Source organism: Periophthalmus magnuspinnatus, chromosome 3 (genome assembly GCF_009829125.3).
Source record: "Periophthalmus magnuspinnatus isolate fPerMag1 chromosome 3, fPerMag1.2.pri, whole genome shotgun sequence".
NCBI lineage: Eukaryota > Metazoa > Chordata > Actinopteri > Gobiiformes > Gobiidae > Periophthalmus > Periophthalmus magnuspinnatus.
This window is the reverse complement of record NC_047128.1, coordinates 36,535,201-36,554,101: the sequence shown is the minus strand read 5'-3', so window position 1 is coordinate 36,554,101 and position 18,901 is coordinate 36,535,201. Positions and strand designations below refer to the sequence as shown.

At 43.3% G+C, this 18,901-nt stretch overlaps 2 protein-coding genes across 3 annotated transcripts; both read right to left on the bottom strand.

Annotated features, from left to right (window-relative positions):
* Window positions 1-519: 519 nt before the first annotated feature.
* tmem39a (transmembrane protein 39A) lies at window positions 520-10,332 on the bottom strand. The gene is made up of 9 exons (XM_033987498.2): window positions 10,061-10,332; window positions 7,252-7,456; window positions 5,670-5,892; window positions 5,279-5,362; window positions 4,585-4,739; window positions 3,193-3,550; window positions 2,396-2,583; window positions 2,031-2,151; window positions 520-1,632 (listed from the first exon to the last, which is right to left on the bottom strand). Exons 2-9 carry the CDS (start codon window positions 7,362-7,364, stop codon window positions 1,393-1,395), a joined length of 1,482 nt encoding a protein of 493 aa, XP_033843389.1. The 5' UTR covers window positions 7,365-7,456; window positions 10,061-10,332; the 3' UTR covers window positions 520-1,392.
* An 80-nt stretch (window positions 10,333-10,412) lies between these two features.
* Window positions 10,413-16,547, bottom strand: LOC117393928 (immunoglobulin-like domain-containing receptor 1). 2 transcript variants are annotated; one of them, XM_033991937.2, is made up of 9 exons: window positions 16,282-16,547; window positions 13,943-14,113; window positions 13,565-13,714; window positions 13,299-13,418; window positions 12,926-13,072; window positions 12,696-12,818; window positions 12,417-12,586; window positions 11,758-12,342; window positions 10,413-11,267 (listed from the first exon to the last, which is right to left on the bottom strand). In XM_033991937.2, the coding sequence occupies exons 1-9, from the start codon at window positions 16,343-16,345 to the stop codon at window positions 11,229-11,231; spliced, it is 1,569 nt and encodes a 522-aa protein (XP_033847828.2). In that variant the 5' UTR covers window positions 16,346-16,547; the 3' UTR covers window positions 10,413-11,228. The 2 variants fall into 2 exon arrangements, with proteins under 2 accessions (XP_033847828.2, XP_055086793.1); XM_055230818.1 differs by having other exon boundaries at window positions 10,748-11,267; window positions 11,758-12,336; window positions 16,282-16,511.
* Window positions 16,548-18,901: the final 2,354 nt, after the last annotated feature.

Here is an 18,901-nt window from a genome sequence, read left to right as displayed (position 1 = left end):
TTACATGGACTAAAGTTTATGCAGGAGTGATTTACATTTTACACATGTAATAATTAGTTTGGACTGTCACATGATGTGAGTTTACTCAGTGTTTTTGTACTTTGTCAATAATGTAAACAGTCAAACATTAAACTCATTACAAAGTTTTTCTGGATGTTCTAATTCTATAATAAACCATATTTACTCAGATCTTTGTTTATAACCTGACCTCATGCACATTTACATATTCTCTCGTCAACATCAAAATCCTTAAAGTTTCAACGAACTTATTTGAATTCTTAAGATATTTTCTTTGTTAAATTGGTTAAATTTGTGGCCAGGTGTAGAATAATATAACAGACATCAGCAGCTTTACCCCACATACTACAGTGACACCTACTGGCCGGGCAGAAAACTGCAACCACTTCTTGTTAAAAGTTATATTTTTATATTTGACCCAGATACACACAAGTGGTTTAATTTTAGATCTTGACAAAAAAATACTGCAGTGGGAAATGTAAAACAGAAGTTGAAGAGAGATTCACTAAAACCATTTAATATAAAAATGTAGTTATACAGAAGGCAACGACATGCAGAGCAACGTGACACCCGTCTGTAACACCATTTTGGTAACACGGCCTGTTATTATTGTAAATCAGTCTTCATTCATCCCCACTGTACAAATAAAAAGGTAACATTCACAGTGGGAACTGGTTACAGCTGAAATCTTTAGCCACTTGAGGTTTGGTTCAATCTAGAAAAATAAAATGGACTGAATGCACTGTGTGTTTTTCAATACCACGACGGCTGGTTTAAGGAAAAAAAAACTAAGGATGAGGCTTTTAGCGACAAAATAAGCACTTTTTGCAGGTCAGACCAGAGCAGCAGCCGATGGAACAATCAGACAGAAGTTAAGGCCATGAAAAGAAGCTGTTTGTTACTGAGCGTGTAACTCTTGAAAAACCCAGGGCACAGGCACTAAAGCGATAATACACCGAGTACAATGTAATGCTGTGATCCCAACATAGGCAAACGTCAGGAGTACCAAAGGAGTTTGATCAATTATAACTGAATTAGTTTGAAATCGCCGACGGGACTAAGTTTCTCAGGTCGGACCACTCGCTCTGAAGAGCCAGGCCCTCGCTCTGATTGGCCACTGCACTTTAAATATCTTTGGTGAAAGTCGTCTCCTGGCATTTCCCGATGTTCCTGTCACCAACACAATAATACAACATGCTCATGTCATCAACACGGAAATGCCCGGAGTAACTTGGAACTGTATACAAAATAAAATATTCTTTTAAATAGGTTTATATATATAAACATTAAAAATAACCGTATCAAAACACGATTATGAGTTCACATTGTCCCCTAACCTCCCCCGGGGGGCGTCCGGACGTCCAAAACGAGGACTCACTGAGACTTGAGTCCGAGGCTGGTGGGGGGTACGGGGTAGGAGTAGGCCTTTCCCAGTACGATCCTGTCGCGGAGCAGTTTGAACAGGACGTAATAGTTACAGAAAAGGATGAGGCCCAGGGACAGAGTGTGGTTCCAGCGCTCGGACCGCAGCAGAGAGTACAGCTGGTACAGGACCACGCTCGACTCGATCCAGATCAGCAGGTTCAAGATCCGCAACGGCTTATGAAACAGAAACTGGAGACACCCAAGTTTGAATTTACTAGATCATTTTCAGGGAAGTACAGCAGAGAACAGTATGTTTTCTTAATTTAAACAATAATTGATACACAGATGAGCACCAAAAAAGTACCATCGGGTATTGTTCAAATACTGGTGCCTCAAAATATTGAAAAAGTACTGAGCAGAGATGGGCCGAGATAATCTACATCTACATCTATATACTGAGCAATAACAAAACTGTTAAAATGTGTTTTATTAAGTTTGTCTGGAGGCGAGTCAAGTCTTTATAAATATATTGATTCTATAAAACAGAGTAACTAGACATTTGATTTTATACTTTATTACCATCTGCTCCTTAGCTGTAGGATCTGGATTCACACACAGTACAGACTCATTAAACGCAGGATACTCACATAAAATCTTGAATGCGACACATCGGAGGGCAAAGCGACGTTATAAGACCCAACGGCTTTATACAAAGACCTGCTGTGTCGCACCAGGACGCCCTGTGGCCAAATGGTGCTGTCCGACCACCTGGAAATGAACCACACAGTCCATCATGACGAGGTTTAAATAATAATCTGCCACCACAGACCCCATCATCAGGAGGAATTTTAACATTTTATATTTCACACACACTTTGGAAATTAAGCATTTTTAGAGTAATAGTTCATTAATAATAATCTTTCCTCATTATTTACACATCAAACTGTTGCAAAATGAACTTCTAACTGTTCCTAATCGATCACACGTCCCGTATTTGTCCGGTGTGACTCACATGTGCTGAGGGGCGTTGCTGTACGAGCCGTGCTCCAGTTTCTGCCATCGTCCCAGGTGAGCGGCCGAGCGGTGCAGCAGGTCGCAGTAACTGGGAGGGAGCAGCTGACTCATGAGCATCACAAACGCATTGATCCACACCATGATGAGGTGCTCACACGACCAGCGCATGTCGTAGTACTGGGTACTCTGGTGGAGGAGAGGAGAGAGTGAAGTATGAGCTTTTATCATTGATATGGCAAAATGACAAAGTGCTCTCTTGTGTTAACCTGCTGCAAACTCATCATATTTAATTTGTCCAACATGAAGCGACAGCGTTTTACTAACAAAACAAGCACTAAAACACGAGAAACAGACTATTATACTTTTCTCTGCAGGTAAAAATAACAAACAGGAACAACAACAGACAGAAACACTGTAAATACGGTCCATTGGGACCAGAACCTCTCGCCATAAGAACAGTTTCTTCCCCTCTGCTGTTTGTCTCATGACACTTTATAATATCTGCACTAAACTGGACACTTTATAACACCGGTCACTTTAATAAGCCACTTTGCACTGTTGTTCTGATGCTGCTGTTGTACATATTTTCTCCCTTTAAGTATTTCATTTGATTTTTTTTAAGCATATCTTTTTAACTTTGTGCATGCCCTTATTTGTATTTGTATTTATTCAGTGTGTTTATGTTGCACTTTTTCACCGTATCAAGTTCCTAGTTTGTGAACTGTGTTCACAGACTATGGCAATAAAAGTCTAATGATTCTGATTCTGAAATGTGCACAGCCTGTACAGACTCACCTTGACAAAGCACAGAGGGAGGAAGGCCACGTAGTAGGCACTGAACAGCGAGTTGAACAGCACTTCCTTGATCCGCCTGTTGAAGTCGCTCTTGAGCTCCTCCACCTCGGCGCGGATCATGTCGGGCGTGTGCGAGTGCATGGGGGGCGGGCATTTGTGGGTGGGCATGAGCGGGGGGCTGGAGAACTGCTCACGGAGGTTTTCACGCAGCAGAAAGAGAAAGTCCCGCGGCCTGAAGAAGGGCGTCTCGGCCAGGTCCGTCTGCGGGTGGTCCTCGGGGTACTCGCAGTCCGAGGAGGGCGACTGGGCTTTGGTCCCCTCCTGGTGGAAACAGCACATCGGGACGTACACCCCGAACCTGAGGGAACGGATAAGACGACATTAAATCACAGTGGAGGCTTTGGACATTTAGTTTATGGTTTTGCCTTGGCTCCCGACCAGTGACGGGACGATAAACAATAATATCGTTTATCGTGATAAAGAGGGTTGACAATAATCGTTCATGGTACGTTTTATATAATCGTGATGTAGCCAAAGATAATCACCGATGTGTCTCCAGAATGAGCTGCAAAAATGTGCTTCTCCCTGATGATCTCCTCTGGATCATTGTTGTTTTCACTTATAACAAAGTACAAAACTTTAACAGTTGTTTAAATATGGAACATATTCATAAAAAATTATAATTATTCATATCCAGAACATTTTTAAACTGTCAGCAGCTTTAATAATTATCGTGATATAATTATTTTGGCCGTGATAATCGTGACCATTTCCTGCCAACTCCCAACAACACAACCTTTAAAATGTGGAGGTTTTGAATCATGACCTGGAAAATATTACATTCATTTAATGTTTCTAAATTCAGAGCAATGGGCATGAATCAGTCAAAACAGAAGTGCAGCTAAACGACGAGGGAGGATCTGTGACTGTGGTGGAGTTTTGCCTCCTCTGCACAGTCTGAGGACACCTCCAGGTCACCGAGGACATTTGTCCAACTATTACACAGTTTGTCCTTTAACGTTATCAGTTTCATGGACAACTCGTCTCACAGAAGTGGTCCGCTCGTCTCTGTAGTGTCCTTAGCTCTTATTTAAACCTCCTCCTTGTGTCGAAGTTTAATCAGACTTGAATGATACGTGCAGTGTTGAGTTTTGATGGTAAATAAACTTCAGAGTCTCCTGCCTCTTTACAACTGTACGACTCATCAGGACAGCACTTATTTTCACAAACAATAACAACTTCTGTATAATGTCACTCATTAAAATAAAGTTTTGACAATGACTGTATTATTTTACCTGTTTGAAATGATAATTATTAACAAAGAGAACTATAAAAGAGTATCCGAGGTTCAAGCCTTTACCCGTCCCTTAAACAAACAGAGGACAGACTCACGGGTATCCCAGGAAGAGCAGGTTGAGCACTGAGTGATTTCTGCAGAGGTTGACGAGGGTCCAGCAGAGGACGCAGCCGCACAGGGTCAGGAGGCACAGACGAGCCGTGAACAGGACCAAGTATCGAACCAGGGATCCTCCGATACTCTGGGACACCTGGGAAAGAGCAGGAGTGTCACAAATGTATTAAAAATCTATTAAAATGTGCAGGATGTAACATGGTCGAGGGCCCACGTTACACTCATCTAAATCCACAGAGACACGATGCGACGTTACAAGGACGAGTTACAGATTAGACTCACAGAAACATTCAGACTCAGGTCTCGTTTGTGCAGGAACTAAATAAAATCAAGTGTGCAGCAAAAACATCTGCATCTCCACCACCAGAAGTTACATAAACTCAATATTTGCATTTATAAACTTATATAGGATGTTCTACGATACACAAAACACTTTAAAGTTTACTTATGAATGCGGTGCAGCAGAAACTGAATAATGTAAAACAGATGAAGAGTCTGACTCAAGGACACAACCTGTGAGTTTGTGGGCGGAGGATCAAACCACTGAGATATTTGAGCCCCAAGTAAAACCACAACATAATTCTACGTCATCCGTCATCTATTGATAGTAGTCCTGAGGTGTAGACGGCGTGGGAGTGAAGCAGTAAATGTCCGTGTGAGGATCATGTGACTCACCTCTGACACGATGGTCCAGACCAGTCTGCGTGCCAACATGACCGTGATGAAGATCGCCAGGTGATAGTCCATCAGGTGAAAGTTCTGAGACACATGGGGACAAACATTTTGAATAAAGCATCGTTTATATTTAGGTTAAAACCATTTGAACATTTTAACCTGTTTTTTTTTAATCAGTTTCAGTTTCCATTTTGAGGAGTTTTTACACTTCAAAGAGACGTTTTTGTTTTAAATCGTCAGTCGACCTGTTTTTTCAGTAAGAATCCAAGACCAAAATGACACGTCCTGCAGTAAACCCAGATAAATGCTACTTCAGGGGTAAATGCTTCAGAGTTCAGATCAAAACCAGCCTGTTACACCTTTTTATCTTTTTCCTGACAGCTGTTCTCACCAGTGAGGTAGAAGCCGCCGGGTGACTGTACGGATACCACCACACGGTTCTGTAGATGTTTATGTACTGGACAAACAGGGCCACGAGCAGATACAGGAACAGGAGAAACTCAAAGAGGAGGCTGCTGTCCAGAGGCAGGTCCGGGATCCTCGAGTGTCGCACCGGCTCCGGCGTGATGAGGGCGGAGAGGGGCGGCGCCGACAGACCCAGAGCGTTACTGTTCCTGAGGAAGACACGAGCAGCTGATCAGAACCAAGAGCATAACTCACAGTGGGAAGTGAAACATTAGGGGGACATATCCAACTGTGACTTTTACAATTATGTTTTGTTTTCAGAGTAAGATTCTGTTCAATGTTCACATTTTAAACATTATGAAGAATTGGCAAAAAGACTGAAATATGAACTGACAAACTGACACAAGAATCACATTTCCACATGTTAAACTACAGGGTTTTCTTATAGTTTTTACGCAGAATAAGACCAGGTATTTTGCTGTTTGTGGAGGAAACCTAGGTACTAAATTGCAGCCTTTGTGATTTGATAACTGCCTCAGTTCAAATCGTTTTTTGAGTGATAATCTTTCAGCTCAAATGTAACGCTCTAGGTTGAAGATCTTAAAATCTTCATTGGTTGAAAATTCATCCCAAGCTGCGTCTAAAGCAGTAAATGATCAGGCTGGAGAAAACTATGAAAACTCGTTTGCGTATTGTGCCATCAATAAAACTAAATGATTTTAAAGTAATTTGTGCAGAAAAAGGAGCTACACATTCACGTTTGGTCTCAAGTCTCAGAGCGTCAGTGTCTGTTTATGTGATTATTACTTGGTTTGGTAGGACAGAACCACTGGAACATTTATCACAGGTTTACGGCTCTAAAGTGGTAGTTTGTTAGAATAAAGTTGAGAGGAAAAGTACAAAATTACAGGAAGTGGCGGCGAGTTTTAAAACAGAACGACTCTGCCTACGTCACCAAACACTCGGGCAGTTTAGGCACGAGGACGGGATTTATCTGACACTTTAAACATTTAACATTTAACAAAACGATGGTCATTTATTTTGAGGAGTCTAATCATAACTATTGTGTAATTTAGTTTTGGTCCTTTTTTACATAATAGTTACCTCTTATGTCACATCTGCTGCTCATGTCCAACCAGGAAGTCAAATTATAAACTTAAACTAAATTAAACAACTACAATATATATATATTTTTTGTAAAACCCTAAAGATAACTGCCCGTCACTTTAACTGAGGGAAAACCACCTGAAAAGATTCATTATTCTGCGAGTACAATAACTGAAGTCAGAATAATCATAATCATAGAAACTAAATATCACTCTTTACGTCGGGTCAACACTTCTACACAAAATTATGTGGCAGAATTTGTCTTCAGTTTGACAAAAACACGTGAAGCAGTTGTGAAGTAAAAAGTGCAGGAGCAGACGGCACATGTCCAGGAGCGTTTACATAAACAGATATATGATCATAACAGTTTTTACATCTTGAAGCCAAAGACTTTCAGTTTCTATGAAAATGCTGAGATTAATAAATAAAATGATAGAAATGGACAGAGTTTTGTGGCGTACCTGTTCCTGATGCCGGTGCCATTGCCCAGGTTACTCCCGACCAGAGTCTGCAGAGAGGGCAGAGCAGAGCGGCTGAGCTGCTGTCTGCTGGGACCCCTGCGACCCCCGGGCATGGTCGCCAGTTACCGCGGCAACCACGCCCACCCACACGGCCTCCGGGACACGCCCCTCTGTCCTCACTGCGTCACCATAAACACCAGGGAAACTGCAAAGAGAAACGAGGCAAACGGATTAAAACTGTGAGCGTCAGGACAGAACTGTTCTATTTACCCAAAGGATTCAAGAGGAAAGAGTTGATGGAAAGATGGTTGTATATTCATTTTTTATTCTCATTTTTACTTAAGAATTTATGTGAGGGCCCAGACTCTGGCCACATTTTGACCTAAAAGATGTTTGTTCAGTTCCCTTCACTAAACCCCACGGCTGTTTTCACGTCAGTCATAAACAAAACATAAAAGTGAGAAACAAATATCTATTTTTAATATAGAATATATTGTTAGAATATAATATTATGACTGGTGAACTTTTATTAGACAGAGTAAAGTGACAGGAAAGTATTTGAGAAGTGACAGGAAAGTTTTTTGTAAAGTAATGGGAAAGTTCTTAAACTGAGCAAGACGAGTGTTTAAAGAGCGAGAGAGAGAGAGAGAGAGAGAGTTTAAAGGGGCAAACGAGCGGGTGAGAGCTGCAGATTGGGTGATTATTTATGTTTTGATTTGTGTGATTTTAATGTCTTTCTTATTCTGTAAAGCACTTTGAATTACCTTGTGTACGGATTGTGCTGTACAAATAAACTTGCCTTGCCTATTACACCTGATGTAAACATTGGGGAACTACAGCTGCAAAATGCATAAAAAAGTCACACTTTCAAAAGTTGTGGAATATAAGACTTTTCTCTGTAAAACAAATGACTCCTTTTCATGTCACCGTCTTACGATGCATCAGTCCTGCTCAGTGCTTCATTTGGAAATCCAGTGTTTGTTTTCACAAACAGCGGCTTTGAGGCGGTGTCCAAACAAGATCAAAACTTTACCAGAACACACACAATAGATAAGTGTAAGAACCATCCACTGTGTGCACTCAGACCAAAACACAACTGACCGTCTGACTCAACTCTAAACCGTATAAAAGGACATTTATTTGTCGTTTTTATAAATGTGTCGCATCAGGATGTTCTTTCATTCTGAGTCAAGTCACAGCAGCACCTGCCTCTGTACCACAGTGTCCAGATGCCCTCCCAGGCGCTCCCCTTCTGTCGCCTGCAGCCTGTACCAGCTCAGACTCTGCTACGGTTTGGAACAGATCTGGACTGGTGCAAAAGCTGCTCATTCACAATGATAATATAATATGTGAAATGTGAGTTTAACTCGTCTTTAAAAAAAAAAAATGAAGCCCTGGCCCTGCTAATGGAGGTTTAGACCTCAACATGTTAAGAAAAGTGATTTTATTAGTTCACAGTTCATATTTTAGAACTAAAAACAGGTGGATATTTTGCCTAAACTATTCGGCTTCAGACACATTTTTATCTGTCCAAACATGAGATAAAGTTTATCTTGACATAACTGTGTCGTGTCGCCCCATGAAGCTGCTGTGATCGTCCTGAAGAGCTCAGCTGACACAGGTTTACACCGTCTCCTCACGTGTCGACTACTCTGACCCTGAGTTTGAGGATTAAAAAAGTGAATATTTTGACTGAGCAGTTGCCCGACTCATTCGCTCTGTTTACTCTGATGAAGTTGACTTTGCTCAGGGTCTTGGGTCATGTTCGTTGGAGGTGTTGGTTGAGTCAGCAAACAAACGGAGGAAAGTGACTAATACAGAAATATACATTTACTACATTTAGGCCATTTGTCAATAGTTTCAATGAGCGTCAGCATTTTCCCTTTGCCGTTATTTAGAATTAGTCAAACTGAATCTGAATCATAACAGTAACATATTTTCATATTAAAATGTTTGGCAGATTATTTCTGTCAATTGATTTTACAACATAAAAGTTAGTAGCTAAATCTAATCATGTGAGGGAAGTGTAGAGAAGTCACAAAATTACAGAGAAATTACAGAGAAATTACAGAGAAATTACAGAGAAATTACTGATCAACATGAAAACAGGAACTAACAGAAATGAATGTTTGTGTCTGTAGGAGGATCCCTGGAGTTTGTGGAAGTGCAATAAAAGCCTGAGTGCAGCAGAGAAATCGAGTTTTTAGTTCGACTGACTGTATGTTTAGGAAGCACAGGTGAGATTATTGCACAGAGCAGCTGTAGAGGACAGATTATTGCACAGAGCAGCTGTAGAGGACAGATTATTGCACAGAGCTGCTGTAGAGGACAGATTATTGCACAGAGCTGCTGTAGAGGACAGATTATTGCACAGACCTGCTGTAGATGACAGATTATTGCACAGAGCTGCTGTAGAGGACAGATTATTGCACAGAGCAGCTGTAGAGGACAGATTATTGCACAGAGCTGCTGTAGAGGACAGATTATTGCACAGAGCTGCTGTAGAGGACAGATTATTGCACAGAGCTGCTGTAGATGACAGATTATTGCACAGAGCTGCTGTAGATGACAGATTATTGCACAGAGCAGCTGTAGATGACAGATTATTGCACAGAGCTGCTGTAGATGACAGATTATTGCACAGACCTGCTGTGACATGCAGAGGGGCAGCCATCTGGGAGCAAATCGCGGAAACTTATGATCTAAACTTTAAATATAAGTGTGTGTACATCTTTAAGATACCGTTACATAAAAAACTGTTTCTGTGGTTAGATTCAAACGTAAACAGCTCAGATAATGTTTTACTCACATGACAAACGGGGGGTGAAGTGGACGAGGATGCATCAGTCTGTGAGGCTCCCAGGACCCGCAGCCACCCCGGGCATTTTCACTCTTTATCTTTAAATTCAGCGCTTTATTTCGCACAAACGGCTCCTACGACACCCGCTTCACACAAACTTTCCGATCCGTTCAGCTAAATGCATAAATAGAGCTGTAAAAGTTAGCACGGAGCTGAAGAAGCAACAGTGTAAATGCGCTGCACAGAGACCGACGTGGCAAACGCGCACCGCCTCTGCGTCTGACGTCATCAACACGCGACGTCAGTCTGCGCAGTCGCAGTTTGATTCCGATGGAAAAAATAAGTCAAACATTTTGTAAATTCAGATGTTTCTTTTAAACGCTCCAGTTCTGCAGTATTTATTTACACATTTGTCTTTCTAAAACCTTAAGACTCGCATTTCGAAGACATTTTTGACAGGTGGTTCACTAAATGTAAACACTTTTACACATTTAAAGACAAAAGCAAAACATCATGTTCCATTTGTCATTTAAATGTAATATATCCAGGGAAAAGCGTGTGAACAAAATGCAGAATATGCTACAATACTGTGCTGAACAAATTTAAAAAATCAATTTAAAAAAAAACATTTATTCAAATAAAATGAACAGTGCAAACAGTTATTAAAAAAGTAAAATCATTTTTTAAAATGCACTAAACATTAAATCACATGTTCCTTAATCTGTCTCTTATAAACACATTTTCCTTCTTAGTTTAAATAACTTAAATCTGTGGAACAGTGGAATTTGTAACATTTCTCACAGAAAGTCCAGCTTCAAACTGATGCAGTAACAGTTATTCAAAAGTACACAAATGCATATGCAGTATTCATTTAACGTGCAAATTTAAACATTCATCTAAAATGAAAACACTATTTACAGAACAAAATGTAAAAGGGCAGAGGAGGCATAAAACATTTGTACGATTTATCTTTAATTGGCGACAGAATTGTCCTGAGTAAAGTCCCTTCACACCGAGAAACTGAAACTACGAACTACTGACAAAGAACTTCAATGTTTCATTTAAGCTACAAATTAAAAAGACGACAGGTCACTATTTCAAACTTATTTACGGCCTATAGTTTGTTTTGAGGTGTGGACGCTCTTTTAAAAAACCTTCAGATTCACAGCTTGACGACTCAGATGACGACACTGGTGCCAGTTCGAGAGCGGGCGTCCTAAGAAAAATACACTAACTTTAGTGACTGATATTTCTCTAAAACAGCTCAAATATACTGTATGCTACGTTCAGAAAGCTAACCTTCAAACTTTATTAAAAATAAACAAACATACACTGGTGATGACGGCAGTGAGTCAGATCATTTTCTTCCAGTGAAAGTTTCAGAAAATGCAGCTGTCACTTTGCTGAAGTTTAAGACGATACTTCAGGCCACGACTTTAGTGCCAAGCATCAGCTTTAATTAGTCTGAATTAAGTCTTAACTCTAGTAAAAATAAAACTGTATGTGATGTAGTTTTTTCACATGTCTAAAATCACCGTAGGTCGGGAGTTTTGAGTGACATCTTTTGGGGGATATTTGTTGAGGTTTTCTGACTCAAAACCAGTTACAAAAGGAACTCGTTCCAATAGTAATGAACAAATGATAACTGTGCTGTGAGTGCACGTCAGCGCTCGTGTGAACGTAGCCTACAGCAGTGATTGTCTTACATTATAGCGGTCGTTCCTCCGCCCCCGTGGTTTCTGTTCCGGCTCATATTCGGTGTAGCTCGGCGGTTTGTCGCCATAGGCTCCGCCCCTTCGCCCGCCTCCTCTGCGACTCTCCTCGTCAGAGCTCCAGGATCCTCGGGACCTTCGGGTCGCAGGAGGGGAGTAGTTACTCCGGGACCTGCTGTCGAACAGGTCGTCCCTGGATCTGGAGCGGGGGCGGTCCATGCCGCCTCTGGCCCCCGAGCGGCCCCTCCCGTTCAGAGACTCCTCGCTGTAACTCCTGGGAATGCCCCTGGAACGGGTCGGTGAGGGGTAACGCCTTCCCCCGGCCCCGCGTCCGTCCTGACGCCCAAACCCGCTGCGACTGCTTTCACTGGAGCTCGGAGGGCGCGTTTTGGGCGCCGGCGGTGCGGCCCTGCTCTGCTCTGCCCTGATTGGTGGGAGCGTGATGACCCGGCGCTCGTTTGGGACGTCATCCAGAGCCGAGAGCATGCTGGGAGGTCCCGGGGAGAAAGGGACGCGGTTGGGCATGTGCTGTGGAGGAGGGGGCATCTGCTGCATGTGGGGAGGGGGCATTGGCTGCGCCTGGGGGGACAGACGGGTTATATTCTGTTTACAAAGACAAAAGAACTTTAAATACTACGTCCACAGAGTCTCACCTGCATCAGGGGGGTGTTCACGTCCATCCCCCGCACCTGGCTCTCCAGGTAGTCCAGCATCTGGTTTGTGTTGTTGCTGCGAGCGCTGGGCGGGGGCATGCTGTAGGCCGACGACTGGGGAGGGGGAAGGGGCATCGGCTTCATGGGGAGGCTCTTCCCTGAAACTGACCCTACAAATAAAATAAAACAGTTAAAAACGATGCTTCTCTGGGGTTTGATGATGATTGATGTTTTCTATTTCCATTGTGTTGAAATTAAAGATGTGAAAAAGAGCTGTACCTGAATAAAGAACAGGGTTCATCTGAGACGACATCTGGCTCATCGGGGCGTACATTGGTGGTCCTCCCATCCAGGGGGCCATGGCCCTCTGAGCGTCCTTCATCATACGATGCTGCATCACCACTGTTACACAACAAAATGATTATGTCAACATTAAAGACGTCATCCTAGATGTGTTTAAACCAAAGAGGATGGAAAGCTGACTGCAGGAGTAAACAGAGCGTCCTCACGTTTCTCAGGACAGCAGCACTGCTGTGGACAGCAGGGGCAGCGGACGTAGCAGCAGCAGGCCTGAGGACAGCACTGACAGCAGCAGATACAGCAGAGCATCAGAAGAAGCAGCACCCCGATGATGATGAACAAGACCACCAGCCAGTCTGCGGCAGACACGAGAGACTTCAGTGAGCGTTTAATGTTACAGTGGGCTCCCCTCAGAGTTAAATCATAGTATTTGGAGTGATGTGTTTGAGTAAAACTGTACGGAATTAGAGGCATCACCCACAAAGCTGCTCTTATCTTTCTCTGAAACAAACTCCAGCTCATAAACACTAGTTTAAAAATGATCCATCCCCAAATTATGACAAAATAAAAACAGTAACTTACGATAAACAATGAGTTTGATTTCTTTGTCGTTGTCGCCAACCGTGTCTCCAGGAGCGTCCACCTGACAGAAGTACATGCCGTTGTCCCACCACATCACCTCTGTGATCTGCAGGTCGGCCTCTGCCAAAGCACAGAGTTAAAACTCCTGGATTTAACCATTTCAATCACATTTTATAAGGTTTATGAACTTTACAAATATATATTCATGTGTTATTTTGCCTGTTTATCAGACACGTCTTTAAACTGTTGTGATCGTCTGTACTTACTGTTCAGAACGGTGATCTTGCGTTGTTGGTACTCTCCCCCCAGAATGGCCTCACCGGTCCCTTTTTTCTGGACCACGGTGCGCACGGTGCGCTGACTGTCACTACAGTCATTGGCGGGATCCTGGCCCAGCTGCAGGGCAGACTGGTACGCTGCACAAAAGAAATAATCGTCTCAGAACTTCTGAATGTTTTTAGTGACATGAATTTCACCATTTCAACTTCAATAAAAATAGCAAGTTATTTCAGAGACACAGCAACAAATTAAACAGAAAATGAGAGAAAACAGATCTGCAAACAAGACTCAATAAAACACTGTAAATTATTTGAATGTTGGTTCCTGCAGTGTCAAAATCACTGGTGATAAATGATGCCACAAACCTGTGGAGTAATACTCGAGGACAGGGTCTTTGCAGAAGGACTTGTACTTCCACGTGACTATGACGTCCTGACTGCTGGAGGAGGTGGAGTAATCACAGCGCAGCGTTACAGAGCCAAAGAGCGCCGTGGAGCGCTCCGTCTCCGGGACGATCACCTGGATACTCACCGCCACTGTGGAGGAGACACACACTTTATACAAGGCACAGATCTTTAAAAGTCAAATCTGCAGATACTCCCACTCTGCCCTTTGACCTCAGGTGCTCCAGACACAGGCAGGTATAAAAATGTGTCAATCGCTATGGCAACCCCCAGATGGAAATAAAAGAGCAGCCAAACGACCAACTTTGATCCATTCATGTATTTTGATGCATATTTTAAATTAAGGATATAAATCTAAACGACTAAATAACATCTGACTGAAAAGATGACACTTTATTATTATTATGAGCTTTATGTCCGTGTTAATGTGAAGCATGGACAATAATCACAGTGAAATAAAATAACTTCAGTTTGTATTTTGTCATAAGTTACAGCAGCAGACGACAGAGGCAGAGCTGAGTTTTCACATATTTAAAGTATTTCAGTGCCAAATGTTTGTGATCATGAGAAGGTGATTCAGTTTCTCTTCACAGCCTCAGCTCATCGTGTGTCGCCCAAAGAAGCAGAAGATCTGGACTGAAACTGGAGAGAGTGAGACTGTAAAAGTGAAACAACCTAAAATGACCAGATGGAAACAAACCAAATGTGACACAGCTCCTCTGTTTGAAGCTCCTGGACTCTTTCAGCTTTAATCCATGTTCTAATAGTGTCACTGCCTCAAAAACAGACCCTGAGTTGTGTTGTGTGTTATTCTCACATGTTTAACACTTTATTATTAGTCTGTTACATCTACAAAGCTCAAAATGCTCTGTTCCACCTTGTGATGTCATCAAGTGATACTTTAAATTAACAGCTCCTTTTACCTTTAGTTCAGTAGAAACTGGAGCTGAAAAGCGGAGCACTTCCTGTATTACCTCATGAGAAGAATCTGAATCTGCAGGTTTGTGTTAAACATGAGAATGAAACAAAACACAACTCCAGGTCTGTGTGTGACGAGGAAACGACATTAGAACAGAGAATAAACGGCCTTAATCCCTGGATTCTGTTGTATTTGGGCCAATATTTTGCGTAAATCCAGGAACCAAAGCTATAAAGGCTGTTCTTAAATGGAGTGTTAGACTCAAACCGCACAAACAGCGACTGTCTGGTCCATTTGTTCTCAGTGTTTTCACTAAACAAAAGGCTCGTTCTGCAGAGGGTTTATTCTGACAGGGTCAGGAGAAGTTTTACACTTTTCTGAGCTTTTTCAGGATCAGTTAAGAACAAACAGAGGAGCTGACAGCAGCAGCTCCACTTCACCACGACTGGGTGAAAACATAAAACCAGACGCTCCTTTTTGTCCACAGGGGCTTCCATAGAAACAGAGCAGGTTACAGATCTGTGTTTAACACAGAGGGAACGCTGTGACACTTTCACTCACACCAGGAGTCAGCCTCAAAGTGAAAGTGCATCAGAAAAGTGTCTGAGGAAAAGAGGAAAAACAGCCCGACCCAGATCTGAATTCAACAAAGGGCCCCACACCCGGGGCCCTCAGCCTGACAGCTCCGCCACTGCCGCCCCAGACAAACCAGAAAAACCTGAACAAACACACAGGAAGAGTGAGTGAAACTCACAGCAAACACTCACAGAAACACTCACAGAAACACTCACAGAAACATGTCACAAACATGTAAGAAACATGTCAGAAATATGACAGAAAAATGCTCTGAGCTGAATCTGTGGCACAAGAACAGACACGACTCACAGGGTTAAACTGATCCTCAGATAAAACTACATGTAGAAGAATAAAAACATGTAGAAGAATAAAAACATGTAGAAGAATAAAAACATGTAGAAGAATAAAAAACAAAGGGCCATTTCCCCAACAGTTAAACAGGAGAGTCAGATTTAAAACAGTTTGGAGACTTTACCAAGAGGCTCAAAATGTGTGACTCCATTAAAATAATTGAATCTTTAAAACCCTTTAAACACATTAAATCCACTGGGCCAAGAGCAGGTGTCCATCACGTGATCGATACTACACCTGAGCATCAGTCTGAGTTTATGCTCTCAATTCATTTTTATTTTAAGAATTCAACAAACATGGATCTACAGAGTCATGTTCAACCCAAAACAATCATTATGAAGAGTCTAAATGTGACTAAATGTGACTAAATGTGACTAAATGTGACTAAATGTGACTAAATGTGACTAAATGTGACTAAATGTGACTAAATGTGACTAAATGTGACTAAATGTACCTTTAAGCAGAGACAGAAGCAGAAGCGCAGCCGCGGGGCGCACGGTGCAAACCTCAGGGCACATGGTGAAGAGCCACGGGCCAAACACAAGAGAAACTCTGAGTCCAAACGTCCTGGGAAAAAAACACACGAAAAACACACGAAACACACAAAAAACACACAAAAGCAGCTCGTTTTCCGGGATAAAGCGCGAGGCAGGAGGATCAGGCCGCTCTTTGTTTGGCCTCAGTGTCTCAGTCTGTCCTGAGACGAGGCCACGCCCCGAAACAGACACGCCCACCCACGCACAGGTGACAGGTGAGCTCATCCTGTGACGTCAGGACAGAAACTAAAGATCCAGGAAACCAATAAATACCAACCAGTAAACTCCTGAAACAATAAAGTCCTGAACAAGCAGCAGCCACTTATAATAAAACTGTTATCAAACTGATGAAATTATTAATAATCAGCTTCATCTGCATAAAAACATTAAACTTTGTTTTGAACAAACTCCCTGATCCACCGTCTCTGTGTCTCTGTGTTTATTTTACTGATACTGACAATGATGAACTGCACCAGAGCTGCACCTGTCCAGAACCGCACCTGTCCAGAGCCGCACCTGTCCAGAGCCGCACCTGTCCAGAGCCGCACCTGTCCAGAGCCGCACCTGTCCAGAGCCGCACCTGTCCAGAGCCGCACCTGTCCAGAGCCGCACCTGTCCAGAGCCGCACCTGTCCAGAACTGCACCTGTCCAGAGCTGCACCTGTCCAGAGCTGCACCTGTCCAGAACTGCACCTGTCCAGAGCCGCACCTGTCCAGGTGAAGTGTCTTGCCTAAGGACACAATACCAGTCTGCATGAATCCAAATGGACACTAGAGGTCCCCACAGCTCCTCATTGTCCCTGTGTCACTTCAGCAGCATCTCCCCCCGAAGAGAATAAACCCCAAGACATTTAGAATAAACCCCAAGACATTTAGAGTCGCATCTTCATTGTCTCCACATTCAGATCCGTTTATAAAGTGATTCTGTCTGTGTGTCTGCCTGTCTGTGTGTCTGCCTGTCTGTGTGTCTGCCTGTCTGTGTGTCTGCCTGTCTGTGTGTCTGCCTGTCTGCGTGTCTGCCTGTCTGTGTGTCTGCCTGTCTGTGTGTCTGCCTGTCTGTGTGTCTGCCTGTCTGTGTGTCTGCCTGTCTGTGTGTCTGCCTATCTGTGTGTCTGCCTGTCTGTGTGTCTGCCTGTCTGTGTGTCTGCCTGTCTGCGTGTCTGCCTGTCTGTGTGTCTGCTCTCTCAGTCACAGGATATAAATATCTGTGTCGCTCCAGCTTCACATGGACCTGAGGAGGAAACGGCTCAGACACAATCCACAGAAAGTCCAGACCTGAGTGAGTCCAGACCTGAGTGAGTCCTGACCTGAGTGAGTCCTGACCTGAGTGAGTCCAGACCTGAGTGAGTCCAGACCTGAGTGAGTCCAGACCTGAGTGAGTCCTGACCTGAGTGAGTCCTGACCTGAGTGAGTCCTGACCTGAGTGAGTCCTGACCTGAGTGAGTACAGACCTGAGTGAGTCCTGACCTGAGTGAGTCCAGACCTGAGTGAGTCCGGACCTGAGTGAGTCCTGACCTGAGTGAGTCCTGCCTCGACTCATCCTCTCCCCAGACAGGCTCCAGGAGGACGGAATATTATTATTATTATTATTATTATTATTATTATTATTATTATTATTATTATTATTATTATTATTATTATTATTATTAAAAGTACTTTTCCTCTGATTCGAGGGCTTATTTTCTCCATGTTTGTGGAGTTTTTTAAATCCAAATCACTTCATTGTTCTGTTTGTTCTCACTCCATAAATCCTTAAACTTTTGTCGCCAAAATGATGAAAATTGTGAAAAAATATCTTGATATTTAAAAAAATAAAGGATCATTTGAACAAATAATGTGTCTATGTTTTAAATAAAATAAAAGAGTAAAAGTTTGACACAGCAGCAGTGAAGCGTCAACAAAGAACAAAGACACGAGTCATGAGCCTGAACACAAAACACAACAGGCAAGAGAGGAGAGGAGGAGAGGAGGAGAGGAGGAGAGGAGGAGAGGAGGAGAGGAGACGAGGAGGAGAGGAGGAGAGGAGGAGAGGAGAGGAGGAGAGGAGGAGACGAGGAGAGGAGGAGAGGAGAGGAGGAGAGGAGGAGAGGAGGAGAGGAGGAGACGAGGAGAGGAGGAGACGAGGAGAGGAGGAGAGGAGGAGACGAGGAGAGGAGGAGACGAGGAGAGGAGGAGAGGAGGAGACGAGGAGAGGAGGAGAGGAGGAGACGAGGAGAGGAGGAGACGAGGAGAGGAGGAGAGGAGGAGACGAGGAGAGGAGGAGAGGAGGAGACGAGGAGAGGAGGAGAGGAGGAGACGAGGAGAGGAGGAGACGAGGAGACGAGGAGAGGAGAGGAGGAGAGGAGGAGACGAGGAGAGGAGGAGAGGAGGAGACGAGGAGAGGAGGAGACGAGGAGACGAGGAGAGGAGGAGAGGAGGAGACGAGGAGAGGAGGAGACGAGGAGACAAGGCCTGAGGAGACGAGGCCCGAGGAGACGAGGCCCGAGGAGACGAGGCCTGAGGACACAAGGCCTGAGGAGACGAGGCCTGAGGAGACGAG